The sequence below is a fragment of the Muscardinus avellanarius genome (genome assembly GCF_963383645.1).
Source record: "Muscardinus avellanarius genome assembly, chromosome: 20".
NCBI classification, from domain to species: Eukaryota; Metazoa; Chordata; class Mammalia; order Rodentia; family Gliridae; genus Muscardinus; species Muscardinus avellanarius.
The window spans coordinates 2,649,030-2,672,301 of NC_137806.1; the positions used below are offsets into that span (position 1 = coordinate 2,649,030).

At 37.9% G+C, this 23,272-nt stretch overlaps 1 protein-coding gene across 1 annotated transcript in view; it reads left to right on the forward strand.

Moving 5' to 3' along the window:
* The window catches only part of MALRD1 (MAM and LDL receptor class A domain containing 1), a gene marked incomplete at both ends in the record, with an annotated part of 671,257 nt that overhangs the window by 519,315 nt on the left and 128,670 nt on the right, over positions 1-23,272 (forward strand). Inside the window, 2 exons of the mRNA XM_080717079.1 lie at positions 7,828-8,091; positions 21,325-21,450. Of these exons, the coding sequence (XP_080573205.1) occupies positions 7,828-8,091; positions 21,325-21,450 (390 nt within the window). The remainder of the gene's footprint in view (positions 1-7,827; positions 8,092-21,324; positions 21,451-23,272) is intronic.

A 23,272-nucleotide genomic window follows, 5' to 3' on the forward strand; every position in this document is an offset into this window, starting at 1 on the left:
TTTAATATGATCACATTTAATTATTTCAATTTGGGAGGCAAAAATTAGCCTAAAATGTTGTATGTTTGTAGGTTTAATAATATATAATCAAGCCAGGCATGTTAGCGCAAACCTATAATTTCAGTACTTAGGAGGCTGAGATAGGAAGATCTCAGGTTTGGGGACAGCTTCAGTAAGTAGTGAGACTCTCATCAATCTTGCAAGACCCTGTTTCAAAAACAATAATTAAAAAAGGGCTGCGGGTGCATCTCAGAGGTAGAACACCTCTGGATTCAGTCCTTGCCATCACACACAAATACACATACATAAAACACACACTAATATGATCATATATATAACATTCCACACTTTAGGTTAAGCTGACTTTTTTATATTCCTCAAAAGTTACCAAGTTATTTATATCTACATTTGTCTTTGTTGTCAGAGCCAGTGCCCCATTAATTGGAAGTTATGGTAACAGTCACTGGTTCTGTTCAGTTGGGTCATAGAGGCAATGAGACTTACACCTGGAAGATCGCGGATAGACCGCCATAGAGTGTGCTTGACTCGTTTGGGCTTTAGATGCAGGGGGAACAGGCTCCCAAAGTGCACGTGAAGCTGAACACTATCCCTTCCCATGTAGATCACCTACAATCCTGAGACTGCCTTAAATTGTGTATATTTGTGTATATGGTGGAGAAATGGCTTTTCACTCTCCTTTCTCAAATCTTCTTTACTAATAGGAAAAAAAACTCTACTAATGAGCCCTTGGTGTTGAAACACTGGCTCATAATGTCTGTCAATAAAAGCTGTTCCTCCCATAGGACTCAGGACGGCAGTCCTCTTCCTACCTCTACACAAGCGATATCGGATGTACAATGCTCATCCTATCATCTGAGTAATTATTTCTTCTGCAATTGGAAATTTATATGGGGTAGGGCATAATCTTGGTGAGACCGAATCAGATGTCACTTGATTGAATACTGACTAGAGTCAGTAGACTCAATCCTGTAAGCCCTTAAGAAACACACTAGAGGAGAATTCTTTGGGGAATGTGTGTTAAAAGTAGTGTAAAGGATGAATTCAGAGCAAAATATGTTTAATGATAGTGACCCTAAAGTTAGAAGTCAAGAGTTTAGGAATGGAGAATTCCTTAGCTATTAAATTAAGTCGCAGTAAATATGGCCCATCAGTGAATAATAACATGAAATTAGGCCCAGTACGTAACCTGGTCCAACATTGCATATGGTTAAGGCTGCACTCACACACAGGGGTCAGACCTGGAACAGCCGCCCCATCTGGAAACGGTAAAGCAGGAAGAAATCTGCAATCCTCTGGAGCCTCTCTGAGTCCCAGGCTTCACGCAAGAAAGAAATGACCAGCAACCACCCTAATGTTGCAGACTTTTCTGTATTTTCCACCTTTACATAAGTTTTAGATTATTTGGGGTTTGTGAAGGCAGGAAATTCATCATGTATGCAATTTCAGTCATGTTCAGCAGTATCACTATTTTTGGTTACTAAGGAATCCTCTATAATGTGGCAAATATTGATATTGAGTAAAAGTGATAATCCTTTGGGGCCTTGTCATGCGTGCTGTTTCTTTTTTATCGGTGAGTTGTAATCATACATGACAGTGAGGTTCAAAGTATAAACACAGACCTTCAGGCAGCATTGTCTTGTGTTTCCCTGTTGTTTCCTCCACTCCCCTCGCCCTCCACGGTAACTACCCCATGGGTAGTTAATCAAGGCAATTAACTTTCTGTATGAGCCAAAGGTTATTTGAATAGTTACCATCGTGAGAGCTCCCGTTTTCTTCTACCTTCATTCACCTACGTTCTATTCTTTAGCTTTTGATTTTCTTTTAAATTTCAGCTTCTCTATGAACTGAGGAAGAGAGGGCTCTGAAAACAGAAAACTCTTCCACCACCATCCAAAGTTTTCTTTTGCTTACATAGCTCATTTCCACAGGCATGATTTAGCCTCTAAATTTTTTGTAACTAACAAACGGCTTCTCGGTTTCAAGTAACCTGCCCGTGTGTGTGCACATGCAGGCACACATGTTTTACTCATTTATATACTCATATACAAGCGCATGTAAAGTGTGTTATGCATTTTGCATTTCTGTGAGCACTTTCTCATCCTATGTTTATCTTAGTTTTACTATTCCCTTTGAAGATAATTATCACTTGCTTTGGCACCAGTTCTCAAGTACTTATCAGTTTCTGTGATGGCTCTAACTTCTGGAAACTTTATTTTTTCTGTGTCTATTCTGGCTGACTTCTGGCCTTTCAGTCATGCATGGCCTTCTGACAAGGCAGATGAGGCCTTCTGAGTCACGTTCTCCACCTGCTGTCAGCACATGTCTATGTGCGCCAGAACTCTCCTTTCTCCAGTCCAATGGGAGGTCACAGCTCATCTTTCCAAGAATGTGTAAGCTCTTAGATATGTAGAAATAAAATGAGAACACCAAAATGATTCTCTTTGGGCTCCCTATGAGAGATATCTTTTAAATCGACCAAAATTATATTTGCACACTATATCAAAAGCTCTTGTGAAAATACACACCTAAAATAAACTCAAACCAATAGTTTTTTAAAAATTAATGTTAAAAATTATAATCTAAGCTGGATTTGGTGGTACTCGCTTGTAATCATAATACTTGGGAGGCTGATACAGGAGGGTCGCTGGCCTCAAAGCCAGATTCAGCAACTTAGTGAGGACCTCCACAACTTAGTGAAACCCTATAAAGTAAGACGGGATGTAGCTCAGAGGCAGAATGCTTCTGGGTCCAATACTCAGTATAATGATATAACAACAACAATAATAATAGTAATATTATTGTGACAGTTACTTATGATGTTTTTGATGATTTTAATGAAATACCTGCCAGAGATAATTAACAATTATAACTGATGCATTTTATTTATTTATTTATTTATTTATTTATTTATTTATTTATTTATTTGGTACTGTGGTTCCTGGAAGCCCTTCTACCTCCGGGCTACACTCCAACACGTATTTTTTTATATTTTTTATTTGGAAACAGGGTCTCTTAAGCCAGCGCGGCTGGCTTCGAACCTGCGCGATCCTCCTGTTTCCACCTCCCAAGCACGGGGATTACAAGCGTGCGCCACCACGCCCGGTGTTACATACTTTATACTGAGCTTTCTTACCATTTTTGTCAGCAAGTATAGCAATCTGACAACAGCTTAATTTCTGCTTTTCAAAATAGTTTTATGTGATACCATTTTCCTCTCAAAACAATCAATTTTGTTTTCACTAAACATATTAATCCTGAAGATAAAACATTCGGCATTTCATCCTTGGGTACCTCGAGCTTTTATTGAACTTTAGGGAATTTAAGAACATTTCGTTGAACTTTACTGTGCATTATCAGTATCAAGTAATCTTTTTTTGTTATAAGAAATGTATTTTCACTATTGTCTAAACAGAAGTGATCAAGGAAACATAACATTCTGTCAAGGACTGGAGCTACAGGAGCTCCAGAACCTAAAACCAAGTGGGACGTGGCGGCAGAGAGACGGCTTGGTCACTGGGAGTGCTGAGTCAGCTAACGGTGTCAATTCATGATCCCCTTTGCCCAAGTGGTGTTTTTTTTATTTCTTAAAGACTTTTTCTTTCCTCTTTTCCAATATCTGTTATATAACAAAGGCTTTATTCTTGCACGTTTAGACTTCAACATCTTTTGCAAAAATCTCTTATGTAAAATGCCATGAACTTCTGAAACAATAAGTAAAACCCATAGCAGCCATATGAAATAAATTCTGTTTAGTTACTAAACTATAGTTTATATTCAAATATCTCGAGAAAGTTATGTTTTGAAAATAGCTTTCCAGATTCTATTGTGTGGTTTATTAAATCAATTAAAATAGTCAGTTAGTCATTAGAATCTGTACTTTATCCATTTTTTTATCTAAATCTATATTTGTAAACAAGGAAAGTATAATTAATATTTAGGCCATTGATTTGTTATTGAAAAATGTGTTGAAGACATGCCTAATGCCGTTAACCTTGCTGGGTACCAAGATACTGCAGTGTTCTCTTATGCACTGATAAATTCTCCCAAAAGTCTAACTGACAAGGTCCAGATTCTGTGGAAATCAAGGGTTTGATCCGGTACAAGCCTGTTGAAGATGCTGTCGGAGCGATGCGATTGCAGTTTCTTCATGGTGCTGCACACCTGTGATGACAGGCTTTTTTTCTCGTTTCTGAATCGCTTTTCTTATAACTGTGATACTGCTGCCCTAAACTTTAAGGCAGCATTTCTTAACCTAATTTCCTGCTGAAACACTTAACAGGCAATATTCATATGCTTGCCACACTACTTTTTAAGTCTACACAAGAGAGTGGCACCTTATAAGCATATCTACATAATAGCTATTAAGCCGCACCCTTGTTCTCTACTGAAGGAAGCATATTTGGTAAGAACGGGGTAAGAGCTGGGAACAAGTGCATAACATGTTGTGATACCCCTGAGTCAGCTCAGTATACAGAGTATAAGTGAGATGAAAACTATCGCTGAGAGACCCTTAATTGTTGATTCCAACACACTTGAAAGTTGTGATCCTCCTTTTGAGAAACATTTCACTAAAGCATTAAACCGAGCCTTCATAGGAGCTGCTGCTTCTATTCCCAGCATCAAGTCTAGAAGATATTTTTGATCTGATGTAGCTTGAGAAATATTGACATTGTTAAAAACCACAAACCAAACAAAATACTTAATGAGTGATGCTGAAGGAGTCATGGCCTCAAAATGAATCCGCATGTTTTGGGGTTCCTTCTCCTTTTTTTTTCCCTCTCTCATAGCCACTGACACTTCTGAGGGTCTGTGTCACGTTACTACATCCTTCAATTTTAACAGTACTCTGGGGCATGGAAGGACACTGCCAACACAGGTCTTGCTGTCTCCATTTGCTTTCCTGGCAAATTTCTCTTCTGCACAAGCATGCTAGGCTCTTCTGCAGCATAGCTCACCAACACAATAACAATAACGTAAGTTTCCAAGGAACTGCCGAGGGTTGGGGCTGATCTGACACCACTTGACTTGTGCCCTCGCTAGTCTGTGGCTCAGGCCCTTGCTTTCAGATGGCCCGACTAAGCAGCTTACCGGACTTACTGGACAGGACCCAGGTGCTTGACCAGTGTGCACACATTTTTAAATGTCTGCATTTTATTTGTTTAGTATAATTATTTGTATGTGAAGGGGGTACTGGAAATTGAATCCAACTACACTCCAACTATAGATGATAGATAGATAGATAGATAGATAGATAGATAGATAGAGATACACACACACACAACACATATGCACACACTCTGTATCTTCACACACAGAAATAGGGTCTCATTGTGTTCCCAAGGCTTGCCTCTAACCTGAAATCCTCTTGTCTTAGCCTCCCAAGTACTGGGATTATAGGTATGCATCACCACACCCAACTAAATGTCTGCATTTTAAAAGGTATTTGGAGAAATTAGAGACAGAGAAATTTCAGGAGAAAGGCAACAAACATGAGTTATATGCTGCAATACAGGTTCTAAAAATACGGGGATACGTATGTATTCATATAGCTCAATACTAATATTGGTATGAGTATATATAAAAACAGTATATGGTAGGATATATACATATGAATATATATATATATATTTTTTTTTAGAAGATTCAGGATCATAGAAAAATTAAGCAGAGCTGGGCGTGGTGGCGCACGCTTGTAATCCCCACACTTGGGAGGCTGAGACAGGAGGATCACACAGGTTCGAAGCTGGCCTCAGCTACTTAGTGAGGCTCTCAGCAACTTAGTGAGACCCTGTTTCCAAATAAAAAATATAAAATAGGTCTGGGAGTATAGCCTAGAGGTAGAAAGCCTCTGGGTTCCACCCCCAGTACCACCAAAAAAAAAAAAAAAAAAAGAAAAATTAAGCAGAAAACATAGTTCCTACATGTGGCCCTCGTACATATTCAGTCTCCACAAATTTCAGGATTCCCACCAGAGTGGTACATTTATTCTCACTCAGTAAGATGAACCAACACTGGTACGTCCTTATCACCCAAACTTCATAGTTTACATCAACACTCTTGGTATTAATAATTGTATCAATTTTGCTGAATATATAATGACATGTATCCAGTATCATTTCATATAGAATGGTTTCACAATGTAAAAATGCCCTGTGCATCTCCTTTTATTTTTTCTCACTCACCCCACCTCCCACCACCTCCCACTTCTGACAGCCACTGACCTTTTGACTTTCTCTCCAGTTTTGCCTTTTTCCAGACTATCATGTAGTTGGACTTGTACACGGTGCCTAGACTTGTAGGACTGTCTTCCTTCTCTCAGGAATGGGAGCTCAGTGTGATGATGAGATTTTTTCATAGTGTGAAAGAGAATTGTTGCTATTGTTCTTATTCTAAAGAGATAAATGAGAGATTTTACCTTTAATAACTATATACCTCCATAGATGACACCCAAGAATAAATCATTTGTAATTACAATTTTAGGAAACTTTTTTTTTTTTTTTTTTTTTTTTTTTGTGTGTGTGTGTGTGTGTGTGTGTGTGGTACTGGGGATGGAATCCAGGGGCATTGTACCTTCGAGCTACACCCCTAGCCCTATTTTTTTTTTTTTTTTTGGTGGTACTGGGGTTCCTGGAAGCCCTTCTACCTCCGGGCTACACTCCCAGACCTATTTTATATTTTGAAACAGGGTCTCCTAAGCCAGCGCGACTAGCTTTGAACCTGCACGATCCTCCTGTCTCCGCTTCCCAAGCATAGGGATTACAAGCGTGCGCCACCGCCCGGCATAGCCCTATTTTTACTATTTTATTTTGAAACAGGATCTCAAGGAGTTGCAGAAGGCCTCACTAAGTCGCTGAGGCTGTCTGTGAAGCCCGATTCTCTTGTCTCAGCCTCCCAAATGATGGGATTACAAATGTGAGCCACCATGGCCAGCTAGTTTTAGGAAACTTCCAGCGTCAACGTTCTCAAAGAGTACACACAGCAGACTGGTTTCAAGTCAAAAGACAAACACAGCACCCCTCCTAGGAGTTTTAGTTTTATTTGAAGACTGGAAGAAGCCATTTATACTGATGGGCATATACCATGCATTACAATATAGACTTTTCACTAGGATAAAACAAGAGAATTGGAATAAATAGTCTACTGATGGAGACTGGCCTCTCTGCTACCCACTTAGATAGGCACCTACCTGGACTTTGCTTAGAAGGGAGAATTCGTGTTCATCCTGTATCAGATTTATTTCAGCAAAAAACAAATTGAGAAGCAATTCGGCAGGGATTTAATATAAAACGAGTTGCATTTCGATGGTTGGATAGTGCTTTAGATTCCCTGGGAAGCTGACTCTGAAGCAGACTTCTATATAGAAGGTTTGTTGAAAATTCTCTCAGGAGCATTGCTTGCAAAGGAGTGAAGGAAGCAGACTTGAGTGGGTTTGGGGTGGCTTGGGTGGGGGTTAGATATGATACGGTTGCAACAGAGGAGGTTGAGACAGGTGGACTGCAGGTTCCAGGCCAGCCTCAGCAATTTAGCAAGATTCTGTTCTAAAATAAAAGTAAAATCATGGTGGGTTTTTAACTCAGAGGTAGAATGCACCCAGGTTCAACCCTAACACCAAAAAAAAATGCATATTCACTAATCATAATTCCACGTGTTGTCTGGGATTCATGCTTCCTAACTGGAAATTAATTGATGTAAGTTACCGAAATGTTTTATATTAACACAAAAATGAATGTGTTCTAGAGTATTTCAACATGGGATACCCTGAAGACTGCCCTAATGCCACTGTGACTTGACTTGCTCTTTTTCTAGGGCCTGTCCCAACACAGCCATCGCTCTGTGCAGCTGATCAGTTTCCTTGTGTGTACACACTCCAGTGTGTTCCAGGCTCAGGGGAATGTGATGGAAAGGAAGATTGTCTGGACGGCTCTGATGAGATTCACTGTCCACCGGATCCCTCTCCACGGCTCTGTAGCAGCAAAGACTTCCAGTGCCCTCTAGGCCAGTGCATTCCGTCCCTGCTGCTGTGCGATGGGGTGCCCGACTGCCTCTTTAATGAAGATGAATCCAACTGCTGTGAGTTACTTTCACTAAGGCCATGTGCCAGGCAAGAAATGCCATTTAGAAATGACCGAGAGCTTGACAGATGAAACTAAGTTCTCTAGAATCTTAGCATGATCATATAATCAATAATGTAGTTTTCTGTGTTGAGTTGCTAAACACAGAATGTGGCTTTTGCTGATCCTTTCTGGCATCACTCTTTGGTTACACTGATTTCTGTCATGCCTGCCTCATTTCTTTTTCCATCTACATAGAGGTCCTTTTAAAGGAGGATACCTGTCTCAGTCAACATTCTCAATACTATAATTCAAAACAACTGACCGTGCAGTTTAGAGGAAGGAAGATTTGTTTGTTCACAGTTTTTGGAGATTTCAGGAATCAGTCCATGTGAGGCTGAATCTGTGATCTCAGGGTATGGCTGTGGAAAGCAGAAAGAGGGAGAGAGCAAGGGCTGTGCTTTCATATCATGGAGGTTGAAACATAAAGCAAGGAAACAAGGGGACTTGAAGGCAAAAACATAGTGCACGGGGCCATGCCCCCAGGGATCACCTTCTCCAGCCACGGGCCACTTGCATAGTTTACCACCCAGCAAGTCCACTATAATAAATTTGTCCACTCATGAGATTACAACTCTCATGACTTATTGCATGAACTCTGAACATTAATACATGAGCTCTTCAGGGGATTTTCTATGTCTAACCATCATAATAATATGTATAATCGTAACAATGCCCTCGTGTATTCTTAATCTTTTTGAAACATTTATGTAAATGTTTTGAATAAGTATGTTTATAATTGATTGCCATCTTAAAGGTTCAGGATGGATCAAGTCAAGGGCTATAGATGAATACTGATTTTAGTTAAGTTTAGTTAAGTTAGGAGTCACATTTGGATCTGGGGAGATGTCATGTCGCTTAGAGTCCATGGGGCAATTAATCCTCAGCACGTGCATGACGTGTCCAACCTTGGAGGACGTATTTAGTGCTACCAGCTTTAGTCTCATCATCCATGTAACAAGGTGAGAAATTGAGGAAATGCATGCAGCACTGGTCTGCATTGGCACCTACTGTCTCTACTGTGATTACCTATGTCAGAGAGAGAGTGGAGTATCCACACATGCCAAGAAGTAACCACACGTGCCAGGTGCAGTGGCGCACACCCATAATCCCAGCACTTGGGAAGCTGAGACAGAAGGAGTGCAGATTTGAATCTAGCCTCAGCAATTTCAAAAGAAACAATAAAATAGGGCTGGAGGTCTAGCTTAGAAGTAGAATACCCCTGCATTTAGTCCCCAGTGAAATAAAATAAAGAGACTAAGAAACAGGTGAATGGCTAATCATAGTGAAATCCAAAAACCACTAACATTTTATTGATTATTTGTTTGCTTACTTACTTTTATATTTTATTACAGTGTAATTTTTAATGAAGGCTCCAAAGATAAAAGTCTAAAAAGCATATGTTAATGATTGTACTTTTAAAAAATATTGTACTATTTTGAAATGTAAATATTTTTATAATATTTTAAAATATTTTATATAAATATTTATGTAAAAATGTAAGTATTTTTAAAATATTTTAAAATATTTTATATAAATATTTATGTAAAAATGTAAATATTTTAAAAATATTTTACTCAGTCTGAAATGCAACTGGAAAAGAAAAATGGGGAAGAAATATAAAGCCATTTCAGGTTCCTAATGGACTTTTGGAATTTTGATGGCCGGTACAAAAGACGTAAAGTAAATGAAAGAAAAGGGAGACGGCTTTTGGTCTAAAGACTAACCTTGAACCTGTGAAACTCTTTTCTTTTGGTCTAAGTTTGGAGATTTCTATCTCTGTTGTTTCCTACTGGTGTGTATTCCCTGTGATAAAGGCAACTTGTTGGATCTTAGAGGTAAGGTAAGCAGGTGGAGGTGAATCAAAAGGAGAAACCCTGCCAAATTATTTATCCCTGTTCCCATCAGGGCCTCATGTAATTCGGCTGACAGAAATCATATTTAGTTCAATATAGCCATGTGATATTTGGCTTCAGTTATGAATCTTACTTAAAGAGAATCATAGGAAAGAACTGTGTCTTTATCATTCTAGACACTTATTGGAGAGCTAGTGTGTGACTGTGAGTCATACAAAGTTCTTTTCCTAAAGGAAAGTAGTATAAATTAGGAATAGGCTAAGGAGAAAATGTTACAGCAAAATTAAGCAATAAAAGCATTCAACAATCACAACCTATCAAACATCTGAAGACATAATAGTTTATTTTTGAGCTTCACTATTGAAGTAGGGTAAACTACGCTAAAGGTTTGTAAGCTTGCATATATTCGTTCATTTTTTCCTTCTTTCTGGTCTTCATTAAGAGAACTGATGTCCTATCCACTGATGATACAGATGGATATGAACTTTCCAAGATCAGAGTGTGGATATATTATACATCAGTGACAGAAACTGATCATTTAAGGTTGTGAATACTCTATGTTGAATTTTATCACAGAGATAAATATGTTGGGCTATGGATCCCAAATGCCGGAATTATCCATAGCATAGTTCCTAACTGTGTTGTTGCATTCTAAAGTAGTAGTAGTTGTTGTTGTTATTGTTGTTGTTGTTGTTGTTGTTGTACTAGGGACTGAACCTAGGGTCATTGTACTCCTGAGCTACACTCTAGCCCCTTTAATATTTCAAACAGTATCTCACTAATTTGCTGAGAATCTCAGTAAGTTGCTGAGGGGGTCTTGAATTTGTGGTCCTTTTATCTCAGCCTCCAAAGAACTGGAATTATAGATGTATGACATAAAATTTGTAAATTTTAAAAAGAAAAGTGGCTTCAGAGTGATACTTAGAAAGACAAGTATTTACTAGACAAAGTAGAGCTGTTCAATTCAAGAAAAGAATGTTAAGATAAAGATAACGAGTCACATAAATCAAGCATATTTATATTCACGGAGTAGAGTTGGTAGTGAGAAACGTAGAAAGAATTCCAGGGGGACAAGCGGGGACCAGGTTTTGAAAGTTCTCATTCATCATGCCAGTACTATGCAAATGTTTTGTTTGTTTTTTGCAGTACTGAGGATTAAACCCAGGGAAATTCTACCTCTGAGCTACATCCCCATGTCTAATTTTATTTTGAAACAGATTCTCACTACATTGCTGAGGCTGGCCTCAAACCTGTAATCTTCCTGTCTCAGCCTCCCAAGTACTATACACAAGTGTTTTTAAACTGAATGAGGAATGGGTTTGAGCGGAGAGGAAAACTGGTTAGAAGGTGTAGCCATTGAAATAGAAAGGGTTGAACATATCATGGTGTGTGATAAAGATTGTACATAGATTTAAGAGACAGATTATAAGGAAGAAAAACAAATTAAGAATGAGTTTCCAGTTTCTACTCTGGCCATCAGCACCATGTCTTTCCCGAGCTGCGTAAATAGGACATCTCAAGGGAGGATTGTTTACTCTATTTTAAAATATTATCTGTTACTCTATTACAGTTACACAGCTTAGTAAAGCCACATGTGTAAATAAATGCACCCTGAGCTCCCATATTTCCCTCCACATCCTGCTCCACGCCTCTCTCCTCCCTCCCCACACATGTTAGTGAGATTGGTAGTAAAAATATACAAACATACATTGATAGTAAAAAGGAGAGGAGAGAAAAGAAAAAATAACAAACCTTAAAAGAGACCGAGAAGGTTGCAGAGGCAGGAGAACGCCGTCTCTGTCTCATTAGGGTTCCAACTGGGTCTTGTAATTAAACTGACATAATATAAAGGGAAAAGAGAAAATAAAAGTAGGGCCCCCGTAAAGAAATGAAGACTCAAAGAAGCACGTAGGATTATGTATCTATTGGAATGAACAAAGAATAGTAAACTGAGAAAATGTGGCAGATTCTGTGAGGAGGCTTAAAAGATGAGTAAGTTATTCTAGTAAGTCTCTGTGGTATTCTCCTCTTGCCATTGAAAATAAGAATGTTGCTGGTGAGAATAAGGGTATTGCTGATCCTGGTGCCCATGCCTGTGCTTTCAGAGCTTGGGAGGCTGAAATAGGAGGATTGCAGGTTTAAGGCCAGCTTCAGCCACTTAGATGGACTCTCAGTAACCTAGTGTGACCCTTTTTTAAAAAAAAAATTAAAAGGGGGGGGGGTTTGGGAATGTAGCCTTGAAGGTAGACTGGCTCTGGATTCAATCAGAAAAAGAAAGAAAGAAAGAAAGAAAGAAAGAAAGAAAGAAAGAAAGAAAGAAAGAAAGAAAGAAAGAAAGAGAAAGGAAGGAAGGGGAAGGAAGGAGAGGAGAAGGGGGACTGAGAGGGAAGGGAAGGAAAGGGAGAAGGGAAAGCAGAGGAAAGGAGAAGAGAGGAGAAAGAAGAGGAGAGAAGAGGAAGTTGACTTTCCATCTAGTATAGTTTTTTACATGCTCATATTAAACAACACAAAGGCCAATGCAATCATTTTGTACAGTTTTTTCAAGTCTAACTTAAAATAGTAAACATTCCAGAAGAGCATATTAAACCCTCTTATGGTCACAAATATGGGAGAGGAAAAACAGATAGGAAGGGAGAGAGGGAAAAAAGAACAAAAGAATAGAAAACGTAATGATCTTACATCAAATGTAAGAGAATATTCATAGGTTAGAGTGTCTGATAAATCAAGTACTATTAGACCTAAATACATATGCATTAGGAAAAGCAGTGAGTTCTAATAATCTGAGCAAAAAGTTTTCTGAGGATAAGAGGGCACAGGTCTGAAGTAAATCTTCCTGAAGAGCAAATGGGAAATATCCAATTGATTATAGACAGCTCTTTCGAGACTTTGGCATTGGAGCAGGACATAAGATAAAGGAATAGGTTGGTTTGTTTTGAATGCCTTGTACATGTTTAACTGTTGTAGAAATAAAGATTCTGAGATGTTTACAATTCTAGGTAAGGAAATCGATAGCATTCAATATTTGAAATCCTTATATTCTTGCAGAAATAAACTTTCTTGTGATCAGAATATTTAGACAAACTTTCTGGTGAGTTCAACGTTTAAAAATGATACATATTTAATATTGTACTACCATTGAATATATATTAAAGTTTTATGAACTGAAATGACATTTCTTTTACCCAAATCCTTCCCCCCCTCTCCCTCTCCCTCTCTCTCTCTCCCTCTCCCTCTCTCCTCCTCTCCCCCTTCCCCCTCTCTCCTCTTTGCTTTTCTCTTTCTCTTTCTTTCTCATTTGTAAGAGGATAAAAGTTTCGTTATAAGCCAAGGAAAAATATTCAAGAAGACAGAAAGCTCCCACAGAGGAGAGAGGGCTTCAAAAGAGGATAGCTTCCCTTTCTCAATAATGAATTAAAAAATCAACATGGTTTATCATAGCAAACAATAGCACAAAACTAGAAACACTCTTATCTGATACCATTCTGAGTATTCAGCAGGAAACTTCTAAAATCTCATCATCAGAGGACTTATTAGTCAGCGTCCTGAGAAGAAATATATTAATAGGGACACACTATATTAAGGAACGAGTATGCCTAGAAAAGACACAGAGATATGGGAAGAGTGGGGGATTTTTATCACTCAGTGACCAATAGGAGCCGGCTGTGGTGGTGCACACTTGTAATCCCGGCATTTGGAAGGCTGGGACCAGAGGGTCGCGGTTCACTGACAGCCTCAGCTACTTAGCAAGGCCCTTTGCAGCTCAGTGAGACTCTGTTTCAGGAATAAAAGGGCTAAAAAAAACCCAATAGGGCTGGGGGTGTAGCTTGGAGGTACAATTGCCCCGGGATTCTATCCCCAGTACCACAAAAAATTTTTTAAAGTAGTAATTAAGGGAATTTGGGAGAGGAGGGATAGAGAAAGAATGGGTATGGGGTACAGATGGATAGGAGGAGTAACTCTAATTTCCTATAGCATAGTAAAATAACTACAGTTGATGACGGTACATAGAGGGGCTGCCACAAACCTGGGGTCTTCCTGTCTCACCCACCAATGTGTTATGTTAATGTTCTCAATGCAAAGAAATGGCACATGTCTGAGTCGCCAGATGTGTCAGTTACCCTGAGCCAATCATTACACATTCTATCCATGCATCAAAAGGCCACATAGTAGCTCATAAATGTGTAAATTACCATGCATCCATTAAGTTTTTAAAATTTTATTTCAATAAAAAGAGATGTGCAATTTAAGGGAAACAGCTAACCCAGGCTGATCTTAGTCTCTTTCTGGTTGATCTTCCCCTGGTCCTCACTGGCAGCCAAATGTTGATGGAGCCTACGGTTCAGGGTCTCTGGGTTCAGAGCAAACGTGGAAGGCAGAGAGGCTTCAGGCAAACACAGGGGCCGTCCACCAGTGAGCAATGGGACAGTGAAAGACAGGTGGAGAGAGAAGTCCTTTACCTATTAGAGCCGATGTATCCTATAAGTTTGTTGTCCTATCTGGTAATTTGAATGACTCACTGTCCTAAGATCTGTAGATAAACCTTTATTTTCAATAATTCTGTAACTGGTCTGAAACGTTGAAAATGGAGGTAGGGGGTCGCGACGGAAATAAAATACCTACAAGGTTATTAAAGCTGCTGCTTTATTTGGACCTAGCACCCCTGGGGAGTCAGCAGGCTGCGGAGAAAGGGACCAAGAGCCACGCGTTTGGAGAGTTGTGCATAGTCCCAAAGGGCGGGCTGAGTCACGTGGTGGAGGGGAAGCACCAATGTTTTATAGGATGCCGATTCTATGGCGACATCTGTAGTCTCACAACCTCTGGAGTCCATCTCGGAGTTTTATAGGCATGCCGATTCTATGGCGACATCTGTAGTCTCACAACCTCTGGAGTCCATGTTCGGAGTCTCGTGATATCTCTTCTTCTGGATTCCAGGGTTCCACCTCCTGTCCCCGCTGAGGGGTCACGTGAGAGGAGGGGAGGGGGGGACCCAACCTATCATGGTCTTTAAATATACCAGCTATAATATCCTGCAGTACTGTTGTGTGTTTGTGTATGTGGTGCTAGGGATTGAACTCGGAAGCACCCTCTCTGACATCTCTGACACACCCTCCAGCCCTATTTTGTTTTTCATTTGGAAACAAAGTCTCACTAAGTTGCCGAGGACCTTGCTAAGTTGCTGAGGCTGTCCTCAACTTGTCCTTCTGCCTCAGCCTCCCAAGTACTGAGATTAATGTCATGCACGACCCTACCCAGATTACTGTAATACTTTTCAATGATGGCTTACAGATAATTCCTCTGCATTTTCCAGCTCCCCTTCTTACAACAGTAAACCTCAGTTTATTCAGCATAAAAGTCATGGCAATTAAATCTATTTCAAACAGGTATTAGAGGACCAAGTGATGTCATATGGTTAATTGCATAATACACACATGATAAATTATTATTATCCTTTCCTATTATTTTATAGTTGTGTTGAAAATTATTTACACAGCTAAGACATTTCCATAAGAGTAGTGGTACATTTAATTCAAGGAGAAAGTTAATGTCTCTCTTGCTCTGTGCTGGATTAGCATGTAATCTGAAGGATTTGTGACCTTCATTAAGTGGCCCAGAACCATAATTATGGTGGCCCACACTTGTAATCCCAGTACTTGGGAGGCTAAGACAAGAGGATCGCAGCTTCACAGCCAGGCTCAGCTACTTAGTGAGGCCGTCTGCAACTTAGACCCTGTTTCAAAAATAGAGAATAAAAAAATAGAGTTGGGGTGTAGCTCAGAGGTAGAAAGATCCTGTGTTGAATCCCCAGTACAGCAAATATAAATTTACACATATGAATATATGTAGATATATTCATGCTTATATATATAGTCAATCAATATATGCTTATATATATATTCAATCTGCTCCATATGTGACTTAGATTTTAAAACAAAATAGTTGCACATCAATAATCATACATACTTTTGTAAAAGAAACATATTTGTAAATATTAGAATGAGTATTTTTTTAAACATTACAGCATAAAGTTTGGAAGAAAATGTGGCGAAAATAGATAATACTCTTGGAAATATTTTGAAAACTGTGTTTCTTCTAAATATTACATAGTCTTATTTGGACTACTTCCAGAATGTTACTTCACTGTATAGGTATTAATAAAAGAGGAGAAATAAAAAATAAGTAGTTCAATTTTGTTAATTCTTATATATTCAGTAAAATGTCCTTTGTTTTGTATATGCCCAAAGGCACTAATTGTATCGCAATTTATTTACTACTTCTAAAAGGAAAATGTTAAATATTAATTTTAATGTCACACTTAAAGGCTATAGAAACTCTTTTGTTTTTATATTTATAAAATAAAAAGGCATTTTATCTATCTAAACCGTTAACCTTCTATTCAAAAGATAAAAGCAAAACGTAATACTTTAAACCAATTATTTTCTTATACTTTTTAATGTGTTTCGTTGTTATTTGTACCCAAGTTGGGGGCTTATACCACTTCAAAGCCTGAGTTCTTCATTATAGAGTCAGCTTGAAATTAAGTGATCACACTGGAGATTGGATGAGAAAATCTGAAGCGTATTTCTAATAGAAAGGTTTAAAGTAGATGTCTTACAAGTATATGAGGAGCATCTATGATCTCTGTATATAAAATTCAACACATTATTTGGTTAGAACAACTATCATACGATCTCTCAGTAATTTTCAATAAAAGTGGTATTATACTCACAAAAATATGTCTGTACATACATATAGAGATACGTGCAGTTTATAGATAGGTCTACATATATATATATGAATATTTTTACAATCATCTCTACATCTTATAAAAGTTGAAAGATATTCTATTTCCTGGTTTGCAGTGTAATTCATCTTGTTATTGTATTTCCCGAAGTTATGTAATTCTTTTGAAAAGTTTAAAGCTATTCATCTCCTCGGAGCTTAGTCATTTCTACAATCTGGTTCCAGCCTGAATTTTTAGGCTTATCAGCACTACCTTCTTACACAAACTTGCTGAAGGCAGCCGGCTTTACTCACTGCTCCAAAATCAAACTTATCGACTCTCCTTCTATAGACTTTATTCCCACTTTGCTCCTTGACTTCCTCTGGAAACATTAAAATTGAAAACATATTTCCAGGCCTAACTTTTACTTTCGTCCTTTATACACCTACCTACATCGAAAAAATTCTTGTTTGTATAATACTTACCTATCCCAGTGCTTTGCTAACTTTTATTATTGTTTGAACTTTGATTATGCCTATATTTTATCTTTTATATATATATATATGTGTGTGTATACATATATATACACACACATATATATATACACACACACACTATATATATATATATATATATATATATATATATATATATATAGTGATCTCTCTTTTTTAAGTTTCTCCCGACCGACCCTTTCTACTCCTAAGTTATATACCATGTACTGGAAACTCAGTAATCATTACTGGTATAAATTGAAATTATATCACATTACTAAAGGTACTCAATAAAGTGTATCACTTAAAATTTTAGAGCCAGAATTTTCAGTTAAGGAGAGAGAGATACTTAAAAGCACCATTTATCATGCCAAGCTCCACAATAAAATTTTATGGGAAGCTCTTAAAATTAAATTGTGTCAAAAACTTTAAATTAATAATTCTTTCTGACCCATTGTACTTGAAAAAGAAGATAATATATGGCATACCAACACAGTCTGCATGAGGTCCAAGCTTGGGAATTTCTGGATCATATAAATTATCAAATTGCTTTGAAAAGATTATGACATAAGTTATTTTATTCTAATGCAAATAATTTCCCAGATCAAATATTTTTAAATATTTTAGCAACAGGTATGAATTAAAATGTTTAAACAAGGCGGGTGGCTGAGATCCAGAGGATCGTGGTTCGTGGCCAGCCTCGGCTACTTAGTGAGGCCCTCTGCAACTCAGATAAAACAGAGTTGTTACCTAGGCATGGTAGAGCATGTCTGTAATTTCAGTGCTTGGAAAGCTGATATAGGACTATCACAGGTTCAAGGTCAGCCTCAGCAACTTCTCAAGACCCACTTCAAAATTAAACAAATAGGGCTGATGGTGTAGCTCAGAGGTAAAATGTCTCTGGGTTCAATATATATGTAAACAGAGTTGTCTTTTAACATACTTTTATTGGTATGTGCAAATATAATGAGGTTTAAAATCAAAACACAACCACACACTCACACCGAGTACTGACTACAGAGTACAGAGTACTTATCGTGTCTCCTTCTAATCCCACAACACCCCTCCTTCCCTCTACATGTTAGTGAGACTGGTAGCAATGCCTTCATATATGGACAGAGCGTTATTTGAACAGTCTCCTTCCTTAAGCCGCCTCCTCCTGTCTTTCTCCCTCATATCCTCCTGGACTATTCTACTGCTCTCTCTCTCCTCATTTCCCTCAATCCCATTTGCATCCTCTTTTCTTTCTACCTTCCACGTATAAGAGGGAACATGCCAACCTTGACTTTCTGAGACTGGCTGATCTCAGTATAAGTTTCTCTTGTACTATTCATTTCTCTGCGAGTGACCTAATTTTGTTCTTTATTATGACTGAGTAACATTACATCGTGTGTGGAAACCACATTTTCTTTATCCGTTCATCTGTTGATGGACACCTAGGTTGGTTCCATAATTGGCTTTTGTGATTGGGCTGCTGTAAACATGAATGTGTACCCGTCACTATAGCAGTCTTACTGTTTCCTTTGGAAAGATACTAAGGTGAGATACAGCTGGGTCATACGATGGTTCTATTCCTAGAACCTTCATGCTGATATCCACAGTGGCTTTACTAGTTTATACTCACATCAACAAGCTATAAGAATTCTTATCTCCCCAAACCTTGCTAGTGGTTATTGTTATTTTTATTCTTTATGATTAGCATTGCATTTTAACTGGAGTAGATGGAATCTCAGTGTAGTTTTGATTTGCATTTCCCCAGTTGCTCATGAAGTTAAGCATTTTGTATATATTCATTGGCCTATTATATTTATTTCTTTGAAAAGTATTTAACTCAGTTGCCCACTTCTTGGTTGAATTATTTGTAATTTTAGTGTTAAATTTCTTAAATTCTGCCGGGTGTGGTGGCGCACTCTTGTAATCCCAGCATTCGGGAGGCTGAGACCGGAGGATCATGGTTCGCGGACAGCCTCAGCTACTACTTAGTAAGGCCCTCTGCAACTTATTGAGACCTGGTTTCAAAATAAAGAATAAGAAAAAAAAATAGGGCAGGGGGTATAGCTTGGAGGTCAAATGCCCCTGGGTTCTACCTCCAGACCCTCCAAAAATAATCTTAAATTCCATGTATAGAATATATGTCTTATATTCTATGTATAGATACTTGTCTTCTGTCAGAGGAATAGCTGTCAAAGATTTTCTCCCATTCTACAGGTTCTCTCTTTAGACAATTATTTCCTTTGCTGTGCAGAATTTTTTTTAATTTGATATTATTCCATTTATTGATTCTCACTTATTTTCTGAGATTCAGAAATCTTATTTAGGAAGTTTCTACTAGTCCCTATATTTTGGAGAGTTGTTCAATATTTCTCTTTAGTAATTGCCAAGTTTCTGGTGTAATTCTCTGCCTTTGAAGCATCTTGAGTTGACTCCTGTTCAGGGTGAGAGATTGGGGTCCAATTTCATTCCAAGTTGTTATTTTTGAAATAGGATTACGTTCCAGAAGGTTCTGACCATTTAATGCTGGCTTTGACATCTCTTCAGAAGCCTAAGACTCAGAGGAACAGGGTTAGAAAGAAAGTGTAGATCAATATCATTATCACTTAGTTCTTTTGAAAAGTATCCAGACTTTCTGGTAATGTGGTGCTGTGGGTTCATGGATTGATGTATTCTCTCTGCTCCAGACATATAACAATGCTAGATAGATTGATGCTTTTTATCATATAAAAAGGCTCAGAGACAAGAGAAACATCAGCATTGCCATGTGCCCAAACTAGAATAGAATCATAATAGAGATAAGGTCTGTGTCCCAGGCCTCCTGGCTTTGAGGTTCTGGAAGCAAGCAGAACAGAAGCTAACTATGTTTCACACATGAGGGCATCCTGAAATGAGGGTTCTCATTTAACCCTAACTCACAAAACATGACTAAACTGAAGTCTGTGCTTTATGCGAAGCTGTCATCCTAAGGGACTCGAACACAAGAGGAAAGCAGAAAAAAATCAGTTTCAAGACTAAGGACTGAGCTTCCAATGGATAGAGTAAATACTAACGTATTAATCCTGGGTCACATCCAAGGACAGGGCACTTTGCAGAACTAGTTGCGGGCACGGCTGTCAGTAGCACTGATGCTTTCGATTTTCTCTGAAACAAAGTCTTATGAGCATGACATCTCTAACTTATTAAGATGCGTGTCCCTTAAAGTCAGATAAAACTCTCTTATGACCCCCAACAAGAGACTCTTGAAGTATTACTGTATTACTAGGATGCATACTCAGAGGCTATAGAGGCTCATATTGGTAATAAACTGAGTTCCATTGATTTACATAATCACTCAAACTTAACAGGCACCCAGTGACTACTTATGACTTACACCCCAATTGGAAGTCGAACATCATTGCAAGTTGCAGTGTCTGTCAGCTCAATTGTACTTAATATAAGGGCATTAGGAGAGCAAAAGACACAAGGACTTCTGCCTCGAAGTAAAAGTTGATTCCTCTTCTAAAATCAATTCAGACTTTATATTGATACAATGCCCTTGATCACATGGATAATACAACATAGTGCTTGGATTATTCCGCAGGGGCTGCCATAACACACTACCTCACACAGATGGCTTAAACAACAGAAGCTTGTTTTCTCATGGTTCTGGAGGCTGGAAGTCTGAGATCAAGGCACTGGTGGTTTGATGTGTCCTTAGGCCTGTCGATGCTTGTAGATGGCGCCTTCGCTGGAGTCCTCACGCAGCCCTTCCTCTGGCTTGCGAGTCCCGTGTCTCTCTCCCTTCTTATAAGGACATCAGTCATATTTGATTAAGCCCTTACCCTGATGACTTCACTTAATTTCAGTTACCTCCTGAAGAGCCCTGTTTCCAAATACAGTTACACTGATTCTCATTAGTACTTTCAATTTTCAGGGTGAAAAGTTCAGTCCCTAAGAATACAGATTTGAGAAACAATTACATCAAGAAATTTACTGGAAAAATTTTCAGCTTAAAATTTTCTTCGAAAAGAACTGTCTTCTAGAACATATGACAATAAAAATAAAAACAAATAAACATTATTTTGTTATAAGGAAGTCATTAAAAAGACATGCGTACAGTTACGGTCACTATTTTTCTTTCTTTTTAGCGAATAGGAGCTGCGCTCACGGAGCTCTAGTGTGCACCTCCTCTGACAGCTGCATCCCAGCCCACCAGCGCTGTGATGGTTTTCCTGACTGCGTGGATTTCCACCTTGACGAGTCCAGTTGCGCAGGTGCTCCAATTTCATCTAAATTATTTTTGCAATATGATATAGTAACTTAACCTGCAGACAAGAAAGACTTTAGAGGTTGACTTTATAAGTAACAGGCGTGGAATAATTGAGTTTCTATGATTGCTTTTAGGGCAGAAAAAATGTTGACATTAATTACTACATTTATTAAAAAATTATAACCTGGGCAGGGTGGTACATATTTCTAATCCTAATACTTGTAAGGCTGAGAAAGGGGGATTTCAAAATGAAGGCCAACTTCAGCAACTTAATTTTCAAATGTTTCAAATTTAAAATGTTTCAAATTTAAAAATAAAAAGGGTTATGGGTGCAACATACTAACCTTAGTGAAACCTAGAAAAATCCTGTTTCAAAATAAAACCAAACAAAAAAAGGAGGGTGGGAGAGCTGTGGTATAGCTCAGAAGTAGAATGCCCCTGAGTCCATTCAATCCCTAGTCCCAAAGGAAAAAAAAAATTATATATATATATATATATATATATATATATGTATGTATTGTATATAATACATATACAATATATACATACACACACATAATGACTCCTAGTTATTCTATACAATGTTCTCTAAACAATGAAAAATGTAATTTTAATTTAATATAATTTTCAGATGTTATTAAATACTAATAATATTAAATTAGATCCAATTACATAGTTTCTATAATAAAGAAACTCTATATAACACGACATTTTCATTTTTAAGAAATTATAGTCTTTTTCTACTTCTTCATAAGCGCTTCCTATTTGCGTCTTCTATTTCTCTATTATTAAAGTAAATTTATTGAACTTTAGACTAACCCTCGAACACTTTTCTTTTTTCTGACCTCGGAACGTTATACGAGAATAAGCTGATAGCGTATACCAGTGATTACATGTGTATCGAAACTGCTTTAAAATTTAATTACAGTCCATTGTTAACACCTCTCAAGAAAAACGAATTTTTATTTCATGAAGAAGATATGTGAAATTTTAGATAGTTGTGAATGATAATTCTGTCACAACTAAAGATAACAGAGGTCAATAATAAAAGATATGATTCAATCCTAGTTTCTAAATATGCTGGAAATATTTTATGTCAAATCTAGGTAAGACTGTATCCTCTTTGTCTTTCAAGAGAAGAGGACACTAGGTGATAGAAAAAAACCTGATACGAGCAAATCATAGTGCAAAATGGCCTATTTTTATACTGCGAGAAGTAGTCACACAGCACTGAATTTTATAACTACAGTAAAAGATGAAGAAATGAGATCTACTTCCATAAAATATGTAAAGATAATATGCAAAAAGTGTTCCTTGGCATTATTTTTCTATTAGGCATGCTTAGACTTCAGAAAAGATACCCCAAAGGAAATCCTGTTGCTCAATTTAAAGAGAGTAAGAAAACTACAAAGAGTACAGAAATCTAGTAACCCAAACTAAAGGCTAGCTGTTTTAGGATAGTCCTTTACGAGCACATATCATAACGTGCGATTTCTTGTCGGTTTCAACATGCTCTCTCTTTTAAAGGAAGGTCAGAGAAACAGAAGACTTCCTACTCACTCCAGACTCATAGTGACGGAAAATCTGTAGATCATAGTAGAGAACACATTTTATCGCCCTGCCTTTTGCAGTCAGGAAGCCATCACTTATGGTTCACTTAAAAGTACAAGTCCTATTGACACAGCTATGGGTTAGACTAAAATAAAGAACTAGTGAAACATCCATTTCAGAAATAAGATACGTATTATTTTTCTCTATTTACATTTTATATGCTTTTAAGCTTGTTGAGCACACATAAGTTCGCTGCTTCCGTTTAATATACTTTT